The 23,871-nt window shown below is 40.2% G+C and overlaps 1 protein-coding gene and 1 long non-coding RNA gene across 4 annotated transcripts in view; one reads left to right on the top strand and one right to left on the bottom strand.

The window, feature by feature from the left end:
- Window positions 1-23,871, top strand: part of HACE1 (HECT domain and ankyrin repeat containing E3 ubiquitin protein ligase 1) — a 97,764-nt gene that overhangs the window by 65,721 nt on the left and 8,172 nt on the right. For all 3 annotated transcript variants that reach the window (XM_018553540.1, XM_018553539.1, XM_018553538.1), the window contains 2 exons: window positions 9,083-9,214; window positions 20,024-20,122. In XM_018553540.1, the coding sequence (XP_018409042.1) occupies window positions 9,083-9,214; window positions 20,024-20,122 (231 nt within the window). The remainder of the gene's footprint in view (window positions 1-9,082; window positions 9,215-20,023; window positions 20,123-23,871) is intronic.
- LOC108784672 lies at window positions 2,454-23,200 on the bottom strand. The gene is made up of 3 exons (XR_001941085.1): window positions 23,186-23,200; window positions 20,995-21,001; window positions 2,454-2,558 (listed from the first exon to the last, which is right to left on the bottom strand). It is a non-coding gene; the product is annotated as an uncharacterized LOC108784672 (long non-coding RNA).

Raw genomic sequence — 23,871 nt, 5'->3', positions numbered from 1 at the left:
AGAATAGTTCAATATTCAAACAAAACCCATTGCATTTCTGATCGAATAAAAACCCTTTGTAGTTGGGTGGGTGACTACGGATGCCTCCTTGAATCAATGAATGAATGTAGAAAAGGTCACTCGCACTCCAGATTAATTTTCAGTCAATGTTTATTGACCTCTCTTCGTGTCACATTGTCAAGCGACGTTTCGGAATCAAGCAGTTCCGTCAAGCTAAGTTTTGTAACGGCGTGGTTCCAAAACTTAGCTTGACAATGTGACATGATGAGAGGTCAATAAACATTGACTGAAAATGAATCTGGAGTGTGAGCGACCTTTTCTACGTTTATGAATTGAGATAAATTGCACAGTACCTTTTGCTCACCTCCCTGCTTTTCTTCAGCACCATGCGCAGGGACTAGCAGGGTGGAGGGAGGACCCACAGCAACAACAGCAGATCTTAAAGCGGCAGAGGTACAGTGAACGGCTGACAAAAACTATTTAATTTTTTTTTAATCAATGTATGTGGTGCCTTTGAGTATATTTCCACTCACTTCATGTTCTGGTTGAATTCCGTCAAATAGATAGGAAGTGAGTGGATTATCCCTCACTTCCATTAAAGGAGAACTATGAGATGAGTGATTTCCACTCATCTCATAGTTCTAGCCGACCTGTGACAATGAGACTGTCACAGGTCGGCTCAGTAGATCGGGAGGTGAGGGAACACATACCGGGTTCCCTCACCTCTCGATCCTGTCACGGCTCTCTGCTGTGACAGGGGGAGGGGCTGGATTCCCCTCTCCCCGCTCCGCTCTCTTGTCTTCCCGTTACCCTAAGGAGAACTATGGGGAAAAACACTGACCCCATAGTTCTCCTTTAAAGAAGAGAGCCAGGAAATGTTTTAATTAACCCTTGAAGTGGGGCTACCCACGCACTGCAAGCATTAACTGCTCATTTATGTCTTGGCTCAAAAACTGTACATTTTAAACAAAGATTTTATAAAAATGTATGAATTTTTTTTTCCTGGCTCTCTTCTTTAAGGTTAAGTGCTGTTCTAAAATTCTATACTGGGTCATCAAGTAACACATCATGTAACACTCTAGTTTGGGTGTAGGCAACCTTTGGCACTGAAGCTGTTGTGGAATTATGAGTCCCGGGTGGCACTGCAAGACTGACAGTTATACTCCCCCCGAAGCTCCTTGGGTCCATACACAGTGTATAGAAAGTGATTATTTACAGGACCTCAGACCAGTGCAGCTGAACTAGAGTGTTACATGATGTGTTACTTGATGACCTAGTCCCCTCTCACCGATCCGATCTGCCAGCGCTGACTGGCGGAACGGACGGGGGAGGGGGCGGGTACAGCTGGCTCTGCCTCTAGATAGGCAGAGCCAGCTGTCACTCACGCAGCTGGGCGGATCCCGTCAAGAGTCGTGATCCGTCCCGGCTGCGGTATACTGAGCTTAGGGTAACGGGAGGACGCTAGTTTGTGTCCTCCCGTTACCCCAAGGAGAACTATGGGGAAAAACACTGACCCAATAGTTCTCCTTTAAGAAAGGAAGTTAGGTAACATCACCCAAATGGGGATACAGACAGTATTAGAAAGTTAAAAGAAGTTCTATCCCTTCCCTATTTCGTCCACAACTAAAGAAAATGGTTGGCCTGGTGTTGACCTGGTGTTGGCCTGGTCCCCAGAGTTAAGGTGGAGTTGAGCATTTAGACTGAGGTTTTCTTGCCTGATAGTTTAGAACTCGTAATCCCTTGTTCATTCTTTGTTTTTAATGCAACTGAACTTCACTTACTGAATCTACCCATTAACCAACCCGTAAAATCTAAATTAAGAGAATCCCATCACAAGAAATTAAACTACACAGCATCCAAGTACATCCTTCATTCTAAGGATATCATTTTGAGATGCGTCTTCAGCTGTAATTGCTATGCATTTTGTGGTTTAGACAGCCTTTCAATTAAGTATAAACGTAGCAAAGCACTTTACATCCTTTAGTATGATATACTAGTTAATCACATTTCTGATTTAAACAATTGGTAAGTGTAAATGTGATAAAAAGATGTCACGGAGTGAAGGTTTGGTACCTGCGAGATTGTGAAGTGTAAACATCTTTGCTGTGTGTTTTTTCTTTATTCTGCGGAGTGCTGACCTCTTAACAATTACTAGAGGGAGGCTCAGGCAATTTCTTTTTACCTTGTGAAATGCATACATCTGCAAGACGTGCACATTCTGAGGCACAGCAACGAAAAAAAATACACTTTTTCTAGGTAACACACTCTCAATTCTGATGCTTGTATTGTGCTGTATGTGTCTGTATGTTAAGATCACTTTCTGGAACGCTTGGTACTTGGCAAGCTTGTCATTTATATAAGAGATATCAGTTACAAAATGTCCTAAACAGAAAAAAGTATACTCCTGATTATTTCCAAACTCTAATGCAGTCTTTCCCAACCTTTTAAACTCGGAGGAACCCTTGAAATAACTTTTTAGCCTCAAGGAACCTCTGCTAATAAATACTATATCTACAGCTCACCATACATTAGTGTGATGGTTACTGGGAAGAATGCTCCTTCCATTTGGGATCATTGGGAAGAGTTCCCTCCCTCTTGCAGGTAGCTAAAAAGACTATCAGTGGTTATTTATCCATGGAGCAGAAATTGCTCCTTGCTCAAGGAACCCCTAGCCACCTCAGGAGGGAATCCTAGGGTTCCACGGAATCCTGGCTGAGAAAGGTTGATATAATATAAAGCCTCTTGCTGTGTGCAGTGCTGTATTGCAGCGTTTCTTAACTTTACTTTATCACTATATACAACAACATTTACAAAGTACCCCCATTGTGTGTCTATCTTGAGCACTCTGTAAAATGTGTCATATGCTAGAAACATATAGAATTTTTTTCCAGACTGCGCCTTAAGATATTTTAAAATTTAAAATAATCAATTATTTTAATTAAATAATTAAAATTGGTTTTGTATGAGACTCGCCCAACTTTCAAACTAGTATAGAGCATTTAAGGGGGAACTCCGAGCAAAACTTTTATTAACCCTTGCAGTGGGACTACCCTGCTCGTTTTTGTCTAGATACTAAAAAAAAAAGTTATGAGCCATCTCCCTTCTCTGTTCTTTGAAGCCTGTCTCCTCCTCCACTGCAGCATTGGAATATCCCTTGGCATCCTTATGTCTATACACTGGAGCAGATTTGCACTGCAGCCAATCAGCATCTCTCTCTCATTTTCAAATCTTACCTGAGCAAACTGTAGAGCAGGGGTAGCCAAACTCTGGCCCTCCAGCTGTGGTGGAACTACAAATCCCATGAGGCATTGCAAGATTCTCACAGCCACAGACATGACTCCCGGAGAGAGATGCATCATGTAATTTGTAGTTTCACCACAGCTGGAGGGCCGGAGTTTGGCTACCCCTGCTGTAGAGAGAAGCTTATTGGTTGCCATGGGCAACTGCTCCAGGTTCTGTCTGCTCCAGTTTTGATAAATTCCCCCCTCTGAATAGAACGTGAGGATTTACGGACTTTTGACCGATGCAACAGAGGGGGAGAGAGGCTGGAAGGACAGGTCTAAGAGCAAGCCGGCTCAAAGCATTGGGCGAGTATAACCTTTTTTTTCTTTAAACGAGCAGTTAACCCTTGCAGTGCTGGGGTAGCCCCACTGCAAGGATTAATAGAATTTTTCCCCCGAGTTCTACTTTAATTTACCCTGAAGGAGTACCCCCTGCATGTGTATGTTTTAGAAATACTTGCTGGAATATATGTACAACATGTTGAAGAGTGAGGACCACTGCTCTTCAGTACATATAGAACTTCTAAACTCTGCATCAAAAGCTTGTGGAGATGCTTTTGTGTTTTGCACCTGCTGGTGTAGCTAAAAATATATACGCTAAATTATATTGTTTTTAAAGATATCAATTTTTCTACATTGTTTTCTGGTTCATGATTTTTTTTTTTAAATTTAATTAAGAAACCTGTAATTATCACACCCATTACTTTTCAGCACTGTTTTAAACCACCTACTGTTTTTCCATCAACAAACAGATTCTAATAATACAAACCAATTAATAATGACAATTGGGGTAGAGCAGTGCTTCTCAGTTTTATTAAAGTATCCTCCTCCTTTTTATGGCAATCCTTTTGTTTGTTTTTTACTGAGGATAATTCGTAGTTTTCAAATTTAACAAAACAGCCTTTATTCAAACTCAGTTTTGGTATATTATAATAAGGCACTTTGTACATGGTAAGAACACCGCATGGTGTGGATTGGCATTGGTCACCCTGGAGTGTATTGATCGGTTTGTGGGTTCAGGAGACCCGGACTGAATAAAGTCGATGCATGCAGAAACGACAGAGACTTTGATGTCAGCAGTTGAAGCAAGACGGATTGGAAATCATTCTTATGATGTACCATGTAGTTTACTTGAAGCCTTTTACTATTTTTACATGCTCCTCTTTTTAAAAGCTAGTATATCTCGATTATTCTTTGAGATGGGAACATTTATACTTAATACCCCTGTTTGTGAATAAATGTTTTCCAGCCATTCCATTTGTTGAACTTTCTGTTGCAGGGATACATTACTATACCAAACACAAGTACCCCCACCCAAGGCCAGGCTGCTTCCTTTAAAATCTGCCCTCCTTCCCTTCTGAGTTGGAGGGAACCCTGCTAAAGGAACATTTTCCTGAAAGAGAAAATAAGACTGATGTTGCTGTCTTGTCTCTCTGCTATTTCTAGTTGCTTGACTTGCCATGCTAACTCTCTTGCTTTAGTAGTTTAAAGGGTAAGTTCACCTTTTCACATAATGTGAAAAAATTAACATACTCACAGTACCTCCCTCCCTCCCTCTTGGTTGTACTTACCTGCGTGAGGCCCCTGCTAGCCAGTGTAGCAGTCCATACACCTTACATCGCATTTGAGATTGTAATGATCATAATGCTCGCACATAGCGAGCATTCATTGGTCAGCACGTCACATGACCATGCTTACCTATGAGGAGCATGCCTTCTATGACCTAGTCCCCATCTCAGTACTTGTCAATGGTCAGCATGGTCATGTGACTATGCTGATCAGTGAGTGCTTGACATTTGTGAGCATTGTGACCATTATAGACTGCAGGGCTGTAAAGTGGGGTGTGCGATGTATGGACCGCTACACACACTGTCCGAAGCATCACGCAGGTAAGTACTGCAGTACTGGGGGAGGTGGGGGCTGTAAGTTAATTGTTTTACATTTTGTGAAAGGTGAACTTACTCTTTAAGTCAGCAACCCAGAAACAGTATATAAATTAGGACTTCACTCTCGGTATCCTCATATGCATACTCGTACTGGCTGGTGACTCGGCATACTGTAAAAGCCAGGCAACTTCAAAAGGAGTTCAGCAGCAGCTATCCCCATAGTTTAGTTAAGATTAGTTTAATATTCTTGTTACTCCTGTTGGGGTAGAGGAAGGTGTGTGGCTCCAACCACACCGCCATGTCATCCATTCATTGATCCATCTACCACCATAGTAAATTGTGTCGGAAGTCCACTGTTCACTTCCTCTAGCCACATAACAGAAGATCTGTACCTCTGTAGAGACTTGGGGCTGGAAAAAAAAGCCTGCAGGAGCCTATGCATTGTACCCATGCTGCACTGATTGCATATGCGTTGCTTTGCAGGCTTCAATTAAAAAATGTAACTAATGGCCATATTTGTATTTATGTGAGTGCATTTATTACATTATTGCAGAAGGTGCACTATGTCTTTAAGCATCCTACAAAAGGAGGGTAGCATAGGCAGTACATCAGCAGTGTAATGATACTCATTCATAGTCCATTGAGAACGCTGATGACCTAGTGAACTGCTGAAGTGAACAGTGATGCCACTCATTGGCTATGAGGGTGTGCAAGTCATCGAATTGGCAGCACAGAGTTATCAATATTTTAGCAGGTAATATCGTTTACATATGTGCTTCTATATTGTTTGACTTTAAACATAATTTGTATACATTTTCCTGCTATATTGTCCCAGACTGCATGCTGCAAGTAACTTGAAATATTATTTGTCCACATTTAATTAAGTAAATGTGGCTAATATAATGCGGCTGCAGACGTTCCTTCTGTCTATATAATTTGTCACAGCTTGGAAGTGCAGGAACGTTCCTGTTTAGTCACAGGTGATTTCATTTGATGGAGTCGCTGATCCACCTGCATCTCAGCATGCATACCCATTAACCCTGACCTAGCAGTGGTCCGGTGAGCAGCTCTGAGAACGGTTGCTTGATGAGCTATGGCTTTCTTAGTATTTGGCATGGCACAAAAAAAAGCCCCCAGCTGACACCATGACAGAACTGCTGTTCTTTTTAGGGTTTATGACATTCAACACATTATATGTTGCGGGCGCTGCATAATTTGTAAATTACCATGACAGAACTGCTGTTGTATTTGGGCACATTGTTGACTTTGCTGATATGAGCCATTGCCCATTAATAAACATGAATAGGCTATGCCTGTTTGTAATGATTAAAAAGCTTACCTATTGAGGTATATAAAGGAATTCAATTACCATTTATGTTTTCTATGGTAGTTTTTTTTGTTTTTTGAGCTCACATTGTTTAGATGTATTTGAGACCTACTGCAGAGAAAAATAAAGGGTGCATTGAATAACAATTCATCATTCATATAGGACATGCAGTGCGGCTTCTGGATCACTGGCTTTGTTAATGTCAGAGCACTTGACATACAGAATTCAAGCTGCTGCTGCATTCCCAAATACACTGTTCAATAATAGCAGCACCATTCTACCAAATGTTGTTTTCTCGCTGTGATTGTGTTGCAGAAAACCAAATGTCATTATCCAGTTCATTTGTTTTTGTCAGAGGTCAGCTGAACACATTCATGAAAAGAACACTTATTGGCCCTTAATAATAATGCAACGAACAATATTGTCCATTTACAGCATCCATGCAAACTGTAACTTTCTTCAGTCTAGTGTAGTCATAGTTCTGCAAAATGATATATCAATAATTACTGCACATTGTCTGTTTTTTCTCTTTTTTTTAAATTCTTATTCAATAGATCCTTTAGTGTGTACACAGGGGAAGTAGCTATTGTAAGAATGCTCTTAGTAAATGCTCTAGGAAATTATTATGGGCCTCAGTCTTTCGAGGGTTTGCAAGAACTGTCTGCATATTCAATAACCTTCGCTAGAGGGAATTAAATGCTATGAGCTCAAACAATTCTTTCTGGCACGAAAGTACATTGTTTTACACTGCTGTGGTTAACAGAAGACTACAAGTATATGTGCTAAACATGGAGTTTAAAAAAAAAAATGTTTATTGGGTCTTCTGGTTGTTTTAAACTTTGATCCTACACAAAGCCAATGAAAACTGGTTCAACAATCTAGCAGCAAATTCACCCCTGGATGCAGTAGGGTTGCTTTACTAAAGGCAAATAGGCTGTTCACTTTGCAAGGAAATCTTACATTAGATTACGTTGGCTTTACACTGTTCTATTTTTTTTTTTTTTTTAAACCCGCTGGCTGAAAGAAAAAAAAAATAGAACAGATTTCTCCATCAACGCTTAAGGTGCCCATACACCTGCCGATTCGTCTTTCGAGCACGCTAGAAAACCTGTTGGAAATCGTACGATTTTCGTCGCGTTGGTGGCGTGCTTGGAAGACTAATGCCGCATTGGGCCGGAGTGCGCAAGCGCACACTGCCCGCTCAGCACTGCAATCATTGCAAGCCCTCCCCTCAGCTGGGGGGGCTTGCGATGATCGCAAGTACGATCTGCCTGTCCAAGATGGGCAGATCGTACAAAATGTTAATGTCCTTACAACTATCGCACAACGAAAGTCGTGCAATGGTTGTAAGGTGTATGGCCAGCCTTACAAACATTTACTGAGGAATCCCCGTTTTTTTTCTTTTGCATTCTGACAGCGGCCGACGGCCACTGTCGGAATACCCGAACAGAGCCGGCAGCTCATTGCTATCTTGTTTGTTCAAAGATTTTCCGACCGGTTCCTTTGATCAGCTGATTGAGGGATGCTGGCCGAAAGGGTGCCTACAGCCGCACCCACTGTGTGAATTTCAGCCTGTTCCTGAAGAACCGGCCAAAATTTGCATAATGTACGGACAGCTTTAGTAAATTAAGTGAAAATTCACTTTGCAGATAATACCCAATCATGTGGAAAGGAAAAAAAATGGAACTGTATTTTTGCTTGAATATGATTTGGATGAGTGAAGTCAACAGAGCTTCTTCACCTTATTCACTAAGCTAAGTGGAAATTCCCTTGCAAAGTGAGCAGCCTATTTGTCTTTTGTAAATCAGCCCCAGTATACAGTAAATGTGGTGGTAGGAATCAATGCAGGTTTCTATCTAAAGCAAGGCCATTGACACACAAAAAAAGAAAAGCTTATGCTTAAAATGCTTGCTTAACCGTACCCTTAAACAAATGCTCTTTCAGCTATTTGCTGCTGTTATTAAATGCTTTGGGCGACGATTGAAAGTGCAGGAGCACGAATAATCTATCTTAGAGGCGTGTGTGAATCATAAGAATGTGTTCGTATGTAGACCTAAGTGCCCCGATTTTTCTGTCTTTTACAAAGCTAGTCAGTGTTTTCAGATTGTGATAAAACGTTCTGGGTTATGTTGAATTGCCCTTCTGCAGTTATTTAAAGCAAATAATTCACACCCTTGACCCTCCACTAGGTGTCACTGTATCTCTGCTAGTTTTCTTATCTGCTCCTTGTTCCAAGATTAATCTTATTATACAATCTTTAGGATGCATTTATGTGTACTTTTAGTAATTTGCAATCGTGTTTAAAAATGATGATATAAAAAAATAATAATTTGTGGTATACACTAGTGCTGTGCCTAATTTGCAACCGTTCTCGAAGCCTGGTTTGCTGGCGACAGGAAAAATGATGCAAGGTGATGGAGCCATTTTCATGACAATTGTGCTGCTTTTTCACTTATCATTCTCATTATTGTTTCCAGAGTGAAAAAAGAGGAAAGCTGTGTTTAGATGTTCCATTACAAGTTACCATAGTAATCAGACAGCACTTATGCCAACTGTTGAATTTTGTCTTTTTTTCTGCCTATTTTCAGGCAGAGTATGTCCAGCTTGTTACTGAACTTCGCATGACAAGAGCCATTCAGCCACAGATCAATGGATTTTTACAGGGCTTCCATATGTTTATACCACCATCTCTAATACAGCTGTTTGATGAGTTTGAACTGGTGAGCTGAATTTTTCATCGTGCATTGTTACTATATTGATCAGTATTTTGTAATGCATTTGGCTTTCACAAAAAACCTTCAAACAATTACATACCTGTTGTTATGTCTGTTTTATAGACAATACAAAAATATGTTTTCTGTTAGTTTAGTTTTCTTTTCAGACTAAGATCAAGCACCTCGGCATGCAAACTGCTTCTACAAACATGTTGTGAAAGAATGGGTTGCTCTCAGGAGCTCAGTGAATTCAAGTGTGGTACCGTGATAGGTTGCCACCTGTGCAATAAGTCCATCCGTGAAATTTCCTTACTCCTAAATATTCCATGGTCAACTGTTAGTGGTATTATAACAAAGTGGAAGCAACTGGGACAACAGCAATGTAAAATGACAGAACGGGGTCAGCGCATGCTGAAGCGCACACTGCGCAGAAGTCGCCAACTGTCTGCAGAGTCAATAGCTACAGACCTCCAAACTTTGTGTGACCTTCAGATTGGCACAACAGTGTGTAGAGAGCTTTATGGAATGGGTTTCCATGGCAGAGCAGCTGCATCCAAGCCTTACATCACCAAGTGCAATGTAAAGCGTGGGATGCAGTGGTGTAAAGCACGCCACCACTGGACTAGAGAAGTGGAGACGTGTTCTCTGGAGGGATGAATCATGCTTCTCTGTCCGATGGACGTGTCTGGGTTTGGCAGTTGCCACGAGAATGGTACTTGCCTGACTGCATTGTGCCAAGTGTAAAGTTTGGTGGAGGGGGGATTATGGTGTGGGGTTGTTTTTCAGGGGCTGGGCTTGGCCCCTTAGTTCCAGTGAAGGGAACTCTTAAGGCATCAGCATACCAAGACATTTTGGACAATTTCATGCTCCCAAGCATTTGCAATGGCATTATGGCTAACTATTACAAAGTCCATGCTCCAAATTCATGAAAGCCATGCTATTTTCTTTTTACTTTTACTATTTACTTTTGACGCATGCAGCAAATTCAGGTAGTTTTTATGTGCGGCACATTTATATTCTGGCACTATGGTTGCGACAAAATATTAGAAAATACTCTGATATCAGTGATGAGAAAAGTGGCGGTAAATAAGACCTCCTTTCATGTTTAGTAAATGGAGTCACGTGTAAATATTGTGTTGCAAAAATATTCTCTCAGAATTCTGCAACATATTCATATATACCTTACTGACCTTACCTTACCTTCTGTGGCAATTGTCCCATTTGTTGCAGACAGGAGACAGATTTTCGAATGCGTGTCTATGACACTCTTTATGGATTTCAAGTGTACAATTATGTGCCATCAAAGCACCCTGGGAGCCCTGAAACCTATACAGATCCATTATGCTAATACAGATTTAGTTTGAGAAGCTGGGCTCCTGTCCCCTGTCCCTCAATGTAGGTCCACAGCTATGATAAGCAGCCTCACTAAACACCACAAAAGCATGAGAAGGGACTGGCTTAAGCTTAACCACAACAGCTTGTCAAGATTTGCGCAATAACCTTGGGATTTCTGCAAGGTATGTGACAGAACATATGGCCATGTCTACGTTCCTGCTTTCCATGCCTGCTGCCGGTATAGTAGTTTTGGCAAAGTTTTTAGTAGTTAGTGGCAACAGGTCCACTTCAAATTGTATAATACTGTAACAGTATTGTCTATACTATTAAAGTTTTGTTTTTTTTTTTTTTTTTTTTTGCATTATATAACGGGTATTTTGTAGTAGTGGTGCCAAAGAAAAGCTAAGTTCATGGGCAAAGCTGCCAATCTTTTTTGACATGCCAGTGTTCTATAGAACATTTGCTAATGTTAGGTTTGCTACAGGCAATTGTTTCTACTTTTTGTTTTTTTTACAAGTTAGTGTCATAACTTTTAGCATTATCTTTTGACATGGTCCTTCCTTAAGGCAATGAAATGTGGTATAGCAGAGTATAGCAGAGTATGATTATAAATAGGTGTTGCCATGCAGTAATATTCTTTTTGTCTAATGCAGTTCTTCGGTTAATCTAAGATATTGATTTAATATTTTCAAGATATAGATTGAGAAATTAATTAATTACATTGTGTGGTGATGGGTTTGTGTCATTTTTATTTTTCCATTCTTATGCATTGACGTGCATACCATTTGCAATTGGCTTGTAGCCCTATCTACGCCAATTAGCAATACATTTGTCAGTTTTCCCTGATTTTTTGGGGGGGCAATTGCTATTAAAGTAAATGTGTTGCAAACCTGGACAGTTCAAACTAGATCTGTGATGAAAAATGCTCATGTAAACTTAAATGAAAGTCCAAAGATATAGGCAGCTAAACGTATATGCAAAATATTTTGTGTACAAACTGAATGCAACACCAACAAAGCCCACCTGCTGATACTTCCTTCCATGTAATGGGCACCAAAATTGAAAAATTAGGAGGTGGTGGAGTCGGGGCAAAACCTGACTTTTACAGAAAGTTAGGTTTTCATGCAACTTCAACTGCCTATACTTGCCATATGACATGGGGTTTTACTAAACTAACTGATTCATCATATTGCTAACGGATTCATATTAGGATGTATTTTAATTGCTCAGGTGTGTGATAGGTTTACTTTAAAGCAGCTCTATGGGCAAAATAAAATTTACTAGCAGGTGGACCTTTTCACCCCTTCATTAAAAATGACTTCAGCATGCAGCTCTGCATGTTTATATAAAATCATCTTGCATTTATTATTTAAGCAAACATTTTTTGTTTTTATTTTACAATTTGTTTTTACACTCCCTGGTTGAGCGAGGCGCTGGTGATGTAGCGCCTTGCATATGCATTCTGGAAAGGCTACATCACCAGTGGCCTTGTGAGATCTTACGGCGAAAGGCATTTTTCCCCCCAAGATGTGCACTGTCAATCTAGATTAATCTGCCCTCAGTGCAAATGACTACTGTGAGAAGAATGGGGAGGAAATGAAAAACGGGGTATGCAAAGATTGAAAGCCTGCAATTATCTATACGTATTTGTAGATTGCCATTACTAAACATTTCTACAGGTGCCTTTGTTGTCCTTTTTAAGATAAGAGTGATGTTCTATTTAAACACGGCAGTTTTTGTTTAGACTCCATGTAACAGTGTTTTAATCCTGCCAGTAGAGCTGTTCTTTTTCTACTTCCCGTGATAGTCACAATACTGTTTATTCTGCAATGAAATCACACAGCACCCTTCTAGTTTTAGATGGACTTTAATTAAAAGACAAAAAGCCCAACTTTAGCTGGCACTTTTTAAGTAGTTACAGAAACACTTTTTCTATAGAATCCATTGAGGGACACCGGTATTCTAAAACTGTTGGGTTCAATTCTGGCTGGACACTGGCAAACAAAAGAAATGTTGAAGGCCAGCCCCTGTATTACTCTGCCTCAAACAGTCGTGCCTCAGTATTTTTCTAGTGTCCTTGGAGTTTGGAAGCAATTTCCTCAGCTCTGCTGAGATAAAGTCTAATTATATATTTGCTAGCCTTTTTAATTGTTTCATATGATTCTTCTCTGCTTGGTACTCCGTGGATATTTTTTTCTAAGGTGACTTCAATCAAGACTTCAGAATGTTTCTTGAGCTAGTCTCTTGAATTAGAGGTGCAATAGGAGCCTCTAGTTGTACTTTAAACTACATTGTTTCCTACAATGTAGCTCAAACTTCATGGCTATGAAAGGGTTAAAGCAAGATCACGACTGTAGGCCACGAATTAGTAAAATTTACCTAGGCAGCTGTAGTGCAACCCAGTAACAATCATGGAATTCTCACGGTACCACCCTTCTCCCTTTGTGATTCTTGGCCTCTCGCGCTCCTCTTGGGATGCCAGGACAACAATAAATGTCAGGATGGTGAGCTGTAGGACATTAGCAAATGTGTCAACCCAGAAGCACTCGGCTCTTAGTACTTCAGGGTTCAGAGCTGTCAGAATCCCAACTGCAAGTCTGGGTAAACAGTAGGTTTGAGCACAGTTTCTGCATGGTAGCTTGGAGCAGAGTGTGGAAGAGACATTGGGATTCTAATGGACCCCTTATGTCTTTATAAAGCATCTCTGCTAGCTGCCCAGTGCTATCATATAGGGGGCTTATTAGCCTCCTTGTGATAACGATAAAGTTAAGTGAAAAAAATAAGTGTTAAAAAAAATTATAAATATAAAATAAAAACAAACATTTTTTAAAGCACCCTTGCCGATCCCCACACACACACACACGACCGCATGTGCACATGCAAGGTGCTCATGTGTATGTAAAGAACAATTGTGCATTGGGTATTGCTGCACACAGTGGAGTGAGAGAAATACTTATATGTACGGTTTACTCTAAACCAGTGGTTCTCGACCTGTGTAACCTCAGGACCCACATTTGTCCTTGGCCATTAACTTGCGACCCAGTTCGCACTGCATTGGAGCGCACGGCATTAGGGTACCGTAAGTTCTGGTGCGGCTGTAAGAACTGTGGGTGGGAGGTGCATTTTGGGTATAATTCAAATGAATGGCAACGCAACACACCTCCCACACCAGAATGCACGGTAGGTGGGATTGTGTGGTACAGTTTGACGCACTGTACTAGTGTGAACGGGCCCTCAAGAACACTGATATACATACATACGCAGACACAATCTCATACACACACACATACATATTTTTTATTATTAACATCCACCCAGTCTCCCCTACCTTACTAGAACTGAAGTGGTTTTTCAGCCTGGGGTCCAGTGTGGGCTGCTGTGCTGTGACGGAGCTTCATCCATATGTGCATAGCTTGTGCAGCTCCATTGTGCACTCTGTAGAAGTGCCGGGAGCCAGAATGTGACATCACTCCGGAACAGGCACCTCTACAGGACACTCAAGGGAGCTGTAAGCAATGTACGTATGGATGGAGCTCCCTTCGCAGCCATAGCCCCAGCCTGCCCCACCTAAAGCTGACACTTGGCGCTGGGCAGCATATTTTGAATGGCTACTGGGTGCGAGAACCGACAGTGCTGCGCTAGGGGGAGGCTGAGGAGCCGCTCACCTAGAAAAGTGGAAGGCATGCGGCGACCCACTGAACACAGGGTTGTGACCCACGTTTGGGTCACGACCCACCAGTTGAGAACCAAGGCTCTAAACTAATGCACTGTAAAGGCATTTTAAATGCTGCCTATTAAAAATGTTGGGTACCGTAATATTTTGCCATATCATAGGCACATGAAGTTTTGAGGCTTGACATATTTGATATTTAACACAACCTCTTCTCATTTTGTACAAAAAAATGGGGATACTATGGTTTGTGTGCACTAAAATTAGTTTTGGTGTATATTTTACTGAAAATATAGATTCAATAAAAAAGTTGTGCAAACACTGTGCAACATAAAAAATTGCATCTTATTTTTTTTTCAGGGCCTCCGCTTTGAAAAAAAGGTTTGTTGGATGGTGGGTGTTTAAGTAATTTTTCAGCCAGATTTCCAGTCAGACTTTGACATTGCTCAGGTAGCAGAAGGGTTAAGTTGAAATATATGGATCTGTATGACCACTCATGAGTGTAAATCTGCTTAGAAAAATGCCTATATATTTATTTGATGATGATCTTGCACCACTTTTCTTCTACGTTTGATTAGAACATGAAGTATGCAATCAAGTGTAAGAAAAGCTGCAGGTATATACTGTACATTGCAAACACAACTGGACTATGTTAATAAAAAAGGATTCAACCTTAGTATACTATGACTAATACAAACCACTGACATCCCGCATTTCAGCTTTATGTTGGTTTAATGATTAAGGACGAGGAAACTGGAGCTGTATTGTGCATATTTAGGTAACACACTGCCTCAAATAGGAAAAAATGCTAGTGTCCATTTTGTAGGACTATCTTTTGTAGAATAAAGCACGAGCTAAATAGGATGTTTTTTGTACATTTGTTTGGATTCACTTCCAACTTTCCATGGATGATGAACAATACAATTTAATGAGCTTGTATGCTGTCTTCCTTTCCCATGTGCATATGCTTGTGGATTTATTGTAGGATTCACCGATTCCTCTCCCATGATGCATACAAATATATTGTGATTGATAGCTGCGTGCTTGGGAATCTTCCAATGCATGCTGTTTACCTGTATGATGGTACAATTGGAGACGATATACAGTAAAAAAATAAACATGAGTACATTGAAAGAATAAATGTCAGTTATTTCCTTTTTGTAAATTGCTATAATCAAAGAACAAATTGCTCAAGGCATGTGTTTTGTTACAAAACCTATATTTTCCTTTTCAGGCTGTATGGTTGCTAGCACAGCGTTGTATGCACGATATTTTGCTCTGGCGCTTCGCCTTCATATATACAATGCGACTAATAATGTATTATCTGCAATTATCTTTCTGTGCATATTTTGAATTGTCTGCTAAATGTAATCTACTGAGTAAATAAATCCAATGTGCTGTGAAGAGCTCCAATGCAAATAAGCTTTTCTGTAATTGCAAGATAGGGAGCCAACATTACTGCACATTGTGCATAGCAAAGATACACATTATTAACTAGCAAAAGATAAATATGCACAGTCAGTCCTCATCGTTTCCTAATGCAATTCTGGAGCACATCACGACACTCGCAGTGGGACAAATAAGACACTTATTAATTGTTTACATTTATCAGGATTGTATCTCACATTTTATTTTGGAATTAGTTTTCAATTGAAAGGCTAAAGGTTCCCTGTACAATTAGACAAATGAATAAACAAGTTTTAAAGGGAATCTATTTTTCCGGCATTAATATTAATTTGTAATTGTGGTCATAAACAGCTGTAAATTTGCTCGGCAGGTTGACTATATAATTTAATTTTGTTATTTCAAATTAAAGGTCCACTGTTGTAATTTCGACCTTTTAAAAGAAATGTCTGTTACCCGATACCACGCCCAGATGGGAATGTATCGTAGTTCAAAATATGGTAGCTTCCTACAGATGCAAACATTCTTTTCATTTGTAATTATGGCATTCAGAGATTCAGCGTAACCATTTTGAAATGTCCTTTTAATGAAAAAACAATAAGTAGGTAATAGGGATGCACAGATACTTTTCGAGTACCAGTACAGATACTTGGCATTTTCATGAGAACTACCAGGGTTGCAGCGGTTGGAGCTGGGACCTGGCTCTGGCGCTCCACCACTGTCCTGAAATCATTAGTCTGTATGGTTTTAGAAAAACTGTCACATGACAATAAACAAAAATGTATCAGTACTCGTACTTGTAAGTACTCGTACTCTCAAAACCTGGTATCTGTGCATCCCTTTATTTTATATTTATAAAAACAAAATCAAACATTAAAACAGAGATGTACAAATCCCAGAAGCTCCGTGTGCTCCTTACAAATGACAGCTGCCTCCTAACTTTTGCATTTTTCTCCAGTGTAGTCTTGGAGCTCAAAAGTATCGGTACATGTACTTGTACCGAGTACTGTACTTGGTATCTATGCAACCCTAGTAGGTAATATTTACAGAAAAGATATTTCAAAACAACAGCATCAGTAACAAAATAGATCAAAAGAGAAAATACTTAAGCTAAGTTTGCCTTATCTTTGGTTTCATAAACAGTCCAAGTTGCTTGCAGAGTAAGTCCAATGTGAGAATTTAGAGTCACTGGCTCTCATGGCTCTTGGCATTCCTTCATGATTGTAATAGTAAAATAGAGTAGCAGTTGTCAAATGCAACAACATTTTGCTGTCCGTGGAGAGGGTGTTGCATATCTAAGGAATGGGGGCTGTGTTGATAGGTGTGCTGGAGTATTTTATTATGCTCCCCAGAGAAACCCCTAATGCTAACTTTTCTAAATACCTCTATTTTTCCATCTGATAGGGTTTTACAATCCAACAGCCAACATGATATGTATCAGGATGAAATTCTGTATTCCATCTGACTTTCTCTGCTTTGCGCCTTAAGTTGAGCTGTATTCAAAGGTGCTTCATCAATCAATGCATCCAGGAACCGTGATCTATTCCAAACCGCATGCAGATTACCGCAGGAATTCGTAGGTTCCTACTGCAAAAATTCCAAAACGCACATTCACATTATAGTGTAAATGTAGCCTTAAAGTACTTGTAAAGGAATGTACAGAGCTGCTGTGAGAGCCTGAGTTTTGCAGCAAGGATGTAATAGATGCTGCAAACTCTACGTACACAGCTCTGTGCACCATTAACGTCAGTGTTTCCTTCCCTGTGTGACTTTAAACTAGTTTATTTCAGCATTCAGAGAAGCAGGGTATGCTATAAAAGGGATGTGTAGATTTTGCGGGTTTTCTATGATCGAGCGCTATACGTTTTGAAGTGCCCGAGGGACTGACAGTAATTTAAAGATATAAAAATTCACCACACCCCAGCAGGACAACATAACACATTTGACATATCTGTACTAATCAATATATGCATACAACAAACAGAATAGAAATGTGGTGTGGTGTTGAAAGCAATGGTGGAAAGCACTAATGGTGCTGCTACCCACAGACAGCAACTATGATCTCAGCAATATTATGCCAATATCTATATCTAAGGTTCTTGCTGTTAGGCACTTGTCCATGAAGAAGTGAACTTGTTAACAAAACACAACAAAATGTTTTAATTTTTTTTCTGCTTTTATTGAGATATGTGAAATATACAAATATGATAATTATATGATGGGGGTGAAGCTGTGGTGGAATAAGGCAATGTATATGTAACTACTGATATTTTAACATTTGGAATACGGTTTAAGCCTTTACCCTAGTATTCATGTCTTCTTGTTGACCACCTTCTTGTTTATCTCTCCTGTTCAGGTAGTTTGTTGTTTCACCCATTTTCCTTATGGTGGATGATTGGTTGTCCTCCACATTGCTAATTAAGGCCCATCATTTTTCAGGTGGAAGTTTCCCCTACCTGGTGATTACCTGCCCTGATCTGGAGCACTAGGTTGATTATCTGTGTTCTACCCCTGGGTCATGATGAAAATTCCAAATTTGGTTGAACCTGGTTCTTCTAACATTTGTTCAGATGTTCATCCCTTCAGATACTCTTTGTGATATGATCTCCCCACCCTCTATTTGGACTGCTTTTGAACATCCCACATGTCTAAGAATATTAAAGGCCTGTGTCCACCAATGGATGAAAAAGAAAATGAAGATTTTATTTAACTTATTATAAAATATTTTTCTTTAAGTTCATTGAGACACATAGGTCCTGTCTCTCTGTGTTATTGGCCTTATGTGCTGTTTTCTCACAAAACATAGTTATGATGGTTGGAGGCGAGATTATGCAGAAGCTGGATTAACATTTTTTTTTTTTTTTCTCGCCAGTGTCTTTTGAGGTCGTCTACGATTAATAAAGTCCTGTGTCCCTTAATGGACCCTGACTTCAACTCTATAACAGGCATTACAACAGGCCCCGTATTGTAATTTCACAGTGCCTGATGACCGCGTACTAAAGTTTACTATTGGCATGGTCTCTGGTTTCATATACTGATTAGGAACATGTTCTTCATTCTGTTTTAACACTATGACTAGGGTGTGTGGGGTGGTGCTGGGCAACAGTATAGCTCATATCTGTGGACTGAGCTGAAAGATGGGCAATCCAATGTTTGTTCTGTAAGGGACCTTCTTTTGGTCCTAGGCTGCTCAACCCTCGGAGAGACCAATTTTGGTGGTGGTCCTTTTATCAAGGTGACATCAATACATGAGTAGCACATTAAACAATGAATCATACAACCTGATGGCTAATTCCAATCCTGTATTGATACAACCATTAAAAATCCATACAGCATGTTTTGGGAGTGACAGAATCCCCCTTCAGGGCTTCAGTGTATACAGAGCAGCTGCTGCTGGAGTGTCAGCATTTATATGCAATACGTCTCTGTGAGACTTGTTGAAGGAGCAGCAGCAAGACATGCTGTGTATACACTGATTGCTGCTGTCTAGCATAAAGCACTGTCTCCAGGTTTATTCTCGTGGTAATTCAGCAGCAGTGCATGTTGCTCTGCTGCCTGATAGGTATACCATTCAATGGCTGAAGTTCTGTCCGTTAACTATGCTACAACAGGAAGAAATCAAAGCAAAAATAAATGCTATATTCACTTCATGACGAAAAGTGTACTTGCAAAACATGTGATAACCTTCCTTTTTATATCTTTCGCTTTGTGTTTAAGTACACAAAAACCTTTTGTGTTCATATCAGAGGTTGTTCCATGTATGGTATTGTAGCACAGGGACTGATTATTGCTGTTCTTTACTCTTTAAAAGAGTTCAGAATGTGTAACCATACCACCGGGTGTTTATTTTAGGAATGAAACATTTGAATTATTAAGCAAGCAAGCATGCTATGTTAAGTTCTGCACCCGTAAGCTCTTTTTTTTGGGTCACTAGTAATGCTCAGCAATTTGCAGCCAGTAGAAATGTTGTCACTAAGCTGGGTGGATGTTAACCTGTCTCTTGAAAGCATCAATGTGTTCCTCAAAAAATATATAATTGTAAAAAGTGTTTTCTCTATTTCTAAACTGACAGATTTTATATGTGCAAGATATGTATAAACATATGCTTAAATTTTAATGACCAAAATAGTAGAATTGGAGCTAGAAACGCCTTTTTTTGCGCTAGGCACAGCAGATTTCCTTATTTTCGTGTCTGTCATTTGTTTGACGGTGCTGCTTAATGATGCACTCCTGCAGTGCATTCACTGTTCAAGACAAGTCTTTGCACTGCTTTGCTGTGATTTTAATTATGGCTTAGGAACACAAGCCACTGTGACTCTGTCACCATTGCCATCTTTAAAAATGTTACATTTCAAAACAGTAGGTATATGTGCCAAGTAACGTACTGTAAATTTTTGTCATTAAAGGAGCTGCTTCTCTCTGGCATGCCTGAAATTGATGTAAATGACTGGGTGAAGAACACTGAATATACCAGTGGCTACGAGAGAGATGATCCAGTCATTCAGGTAAAGTACTTTACTAAGATATGCATAGTCATGCAACTGAATATATATATATGGATTTAGATTTAGTATGCATAATTTCTTCATACATGAGGGAAAAGAACATTTTTTAAACAAATATGTTTACTGATGTGTAGATTACTAGTCACGGTACAGAGGAACCAAATCCTTATGCATACCAATAGTTTATAAGGCAAAGCCTAGCAAGTATCACAGTAAACACATGGGTCAGATTACTGGAGTACCAGGAAAACAGTAATATTGTATTGCAATACAGAACATTTTCCTTTTCAATTTTTCTAAATGCATGACGATCAGATGGCCTTATCCAGCCTGGAAATGAGTAACAATTTAACTGATCTGACTATTTGTGATTATGATCAAATCTTGCATTTTGGCTTCTGAGTTAAATTTGAATTGTGCTGAAGACAAAATGTATGGCTGTCAATAGTCTACATGCACACATGAATGTAACCATTTAACATCTGCATAGACCATCTGAGCTTTTCAGGTGGATGTTTGTTAAACCTCTGTGGAAATTTATAGGCAGGCATTGAAAATAGGCAGGAAATGTATAGGCAAGCATTATAGGCAGAAGATTGCAGTGGTCTGTCTTGGTATGCTGATCAAGGGCTTTAGCAGTCACCTGAAATGGTTATGGAGACCAGTTCGGAGATTTGACCTCATTCTGAGTCAGGGCAAGTACTGAGTCCCTGATGGTTAGATTAAAAAAAAATCCACAAACACGCATATATACATGCATATATACATGCACACATCTCTAAAGGGGAGGGGGGCTTAAAGCATAACTACATGTTTTGGACAAATACTATTTTGCATGACAGTGCACTGAGCCACTTTGTAAATCCTGTTACCCTACACCTATAAAGACTCTCAAGGTATTCATTGTGTTTAAAGGACAACCTTTTTACATGGAAGTTCATGTAGTCATTTGTATATGCATTCTTGGAAAGGCTTACTGTTGACACTGCTGTCTTTACAGTGAAACCTTCCCTCACCCCCTTGATATCAAGCAGAGCTTGGTTATTTGGGCACAATTCATTTTTCATGCGTCTTAATGTGCACCTCTGCTCTAAAATTAAGAATTCATTAGCCACCGTTGGTGACTGATGAGTTCTAATGTGCAGTTCAATTAATCCAGGCATTCTTACCTAAAATATAATTGTAGCCTGGAATGTCATTATTCTGTCCCCACATTCTGACCTGATAGTGAAAATCATTTTGTTGTAATTTTGTATTTAAAAACTTTTGCCTGTGAATCACAGAAATCATCAAATAAGTTGTTGCAAAATTACAATTGCTTAGCAAGTGAATTATGGTTGCTGTACTCGCCTATAAAAGACTAATAAAAGTAAAATGCTGAAATATAACTGGTTGTTGTGAGTTGCTGCACATAAAAGGCATTGGCACCCTGTGTTTACACTTCTGAAATAAAATTAACTATTCAATATAACAGTTTTTACACAACCCTTGCTGTATGCAATTACCTGTTTTTTTTTCTTTAGATATGGAGTTTGGGTACCAAGTAAGAGCATTCTTTGCTTTTAATAGGGAAAATACATCCTACTATCCCCTAAAGGTGCCCATAGGCATTTCTGGAAGCAGCCTGTTCATACAATTTATGTTACAGCAAATGTTTGCTTTGGAGAGTGCCCCCCCCCCACCACTAAATGTTATCCTAAACACCTAGAGATAAGCCAGCATTCGTACCATCTGTATGAGTCTTCACCTTTTAACCAAGGAAAAACATAGGTGTGAACACAGCTGGCCCAAAAGACATTGTGAGACATACAGTATGTTGCCATGGTTTTATGGCAGGGATAGGCAAATTCTGGCCCTCCCAGTTGTGGTGCAACCACAAATCCCATTAGACACTGCAAGACTCTGACAGCCATAACACCCAGAGGCAGATGCATGATGGGATTTGTTGTTTAACGACAGCTGAAGGGCTGGAGTTTGCCTACCCCTGGTTTATGATCAGCCTTAGCCATACAGCCCTGAAAAAGATAAAGCTGAAAGTGCAGTAAATGTAAGGAATGTCTGAAATTTTAATTCCAAACACCATGCTGACCTCTGGACAAGCAGCACGCCTATTACAAGAGCAGGGGGTTGGCATTCTGGAAAATTCTATTTAGAAAATGAGTAATGTTAGCATGGTTGCAAGAAAGAGGAATTAGCTTCTTTTTTTTTTTGCCACTTTCACAAAGTCATGCCTTGATGCATTTTGGAATCCAAAGCTAATTGTTAAATATAAAAGTACATCTTATCCCAAATCACTTAAATCTTTAACGTATTAATGTAGTTTCAGAAGCTGTTTACAGATTTGCAAGCTTTTATTAAAATAATACATGGTGACCCTGTCATATGCTCCTGTTGGGTACTAAAAGTGGCTGCCCCAGTGCATATTCTGCAAACTGGTTTTGCTGTTGTCATTATTAGGAGCCCACCATGAGTAATGACAGTAGACAGGTAGTTGCTGCCAGGATTGGCAGCAGAAGACGAAAATATCACCGGCATTCCAGCATCCTCCGAGTTTCCTTTATTCATGCAAATATATTTTCAGTCAGCAACTGCTGATGCATTTTTGCCTTAAACAGCCTTGCAAACATTTGACTAAGGCCGTTTAAGGCAGAAATGCGTAAGCTTATATGCTTGTTGAAAAAAGGATTTTTTCAGAGGATGCTGGAGTGTCTGTGACATTTTCCATTTTCTGGAGCCATTATTTTCATTTGGAAGACGTCCCTCTCTGTGCACTATATGTGGATTGTGGGGCGTTGAATAGGGCTGAGCTGCGAGCTTCTATTATTTTGGGAGTGAACAGCAGAACCAAATGCAAAAAAAAAAGAAAGAAAATCGTAATGGCAGTTGATTATGATACACAGCTTTGTAGCAAACTAAGGTTAAGTTTTAACTGTACTCTAAATGTAAAATAGTTTACATATGAACTAGGGATGCACCGATACTAGTATCAGTGCCGATTACCAAGTATTTGGGCGAGTACTTGTACTCGCCCAAATGCTCAGATACCTTACCCGATACTGGAACTTCTGGTCAGAAGGAGATTTCCTCTGACCGGCAGTGCTGCGTGGGAACATGGAGTCGGGAAGCTGGCTCGATGTTGATTGGCCGGCTCGATGTTGATGGGCCGGGAAGCCGGCTTCCCAGCCAATCGGTGTCGAGCCGGGCAAACAAATCTGATAATATGGCGACACGACCCACACCCTGCAGACAAATCATTTCCCTCACATAGATCCTTAGCAGCAGTCATTACCGTACCAGTCCCTTGGGCAGCCAGCGCTACTGCGCATGCACAGGATTGCTGAATGAGAGTGCTCAGTAGCAGGCTGAGGGCTGATCACGTGGGTGCTGTGCACACAGGAGACGTGGGCAGATCCAGGAGAGCGGTGTCTGCCCTGCGGCCGAGGGACTGGTACGGTATTGACTGCTGCTAAGGATCTATGTGAGGGGAATGAGATGCCTGCAGGGTGGGGGTCGTGCCACCATATTGTCAGATCTGTTTGGCCGGCCTCAATGCCGATTTAGCTTCCCAGCCAATCACCATCGAGCCGACCAAACAGAATGGAGTCTGCTTCCCGGGCAATCAAGAAGCCGCGCGGTGGGTAATGACACGCCGCCTGGCTTCCTGATTGCCTAGGAAGCTGGCTCTATGATACCGGAAGTACCAGTATTGTCGAGTACCGAAATATAAATATCGGTACTTGATACCGAAA

Source organism: Nanorana parkeri, unplaced genomic scaffold, assembly GCF_000935625.1.
Source record: "Nanorana parkeri isolate BGI_ZX_2015 unplaced genomic scaffold, ASM93562v1 scaffold123, whole genome shotgun sequence".
Lineage (NCBI taxonomy): Eukaryota > Metazoa > Chordata > Amphibia > Anura > Dicroglossidae > Nanorana > Nanorana parkeri.
This window is presented reverse-complemented; position numbering and strand designations above follow the sequence as displayed.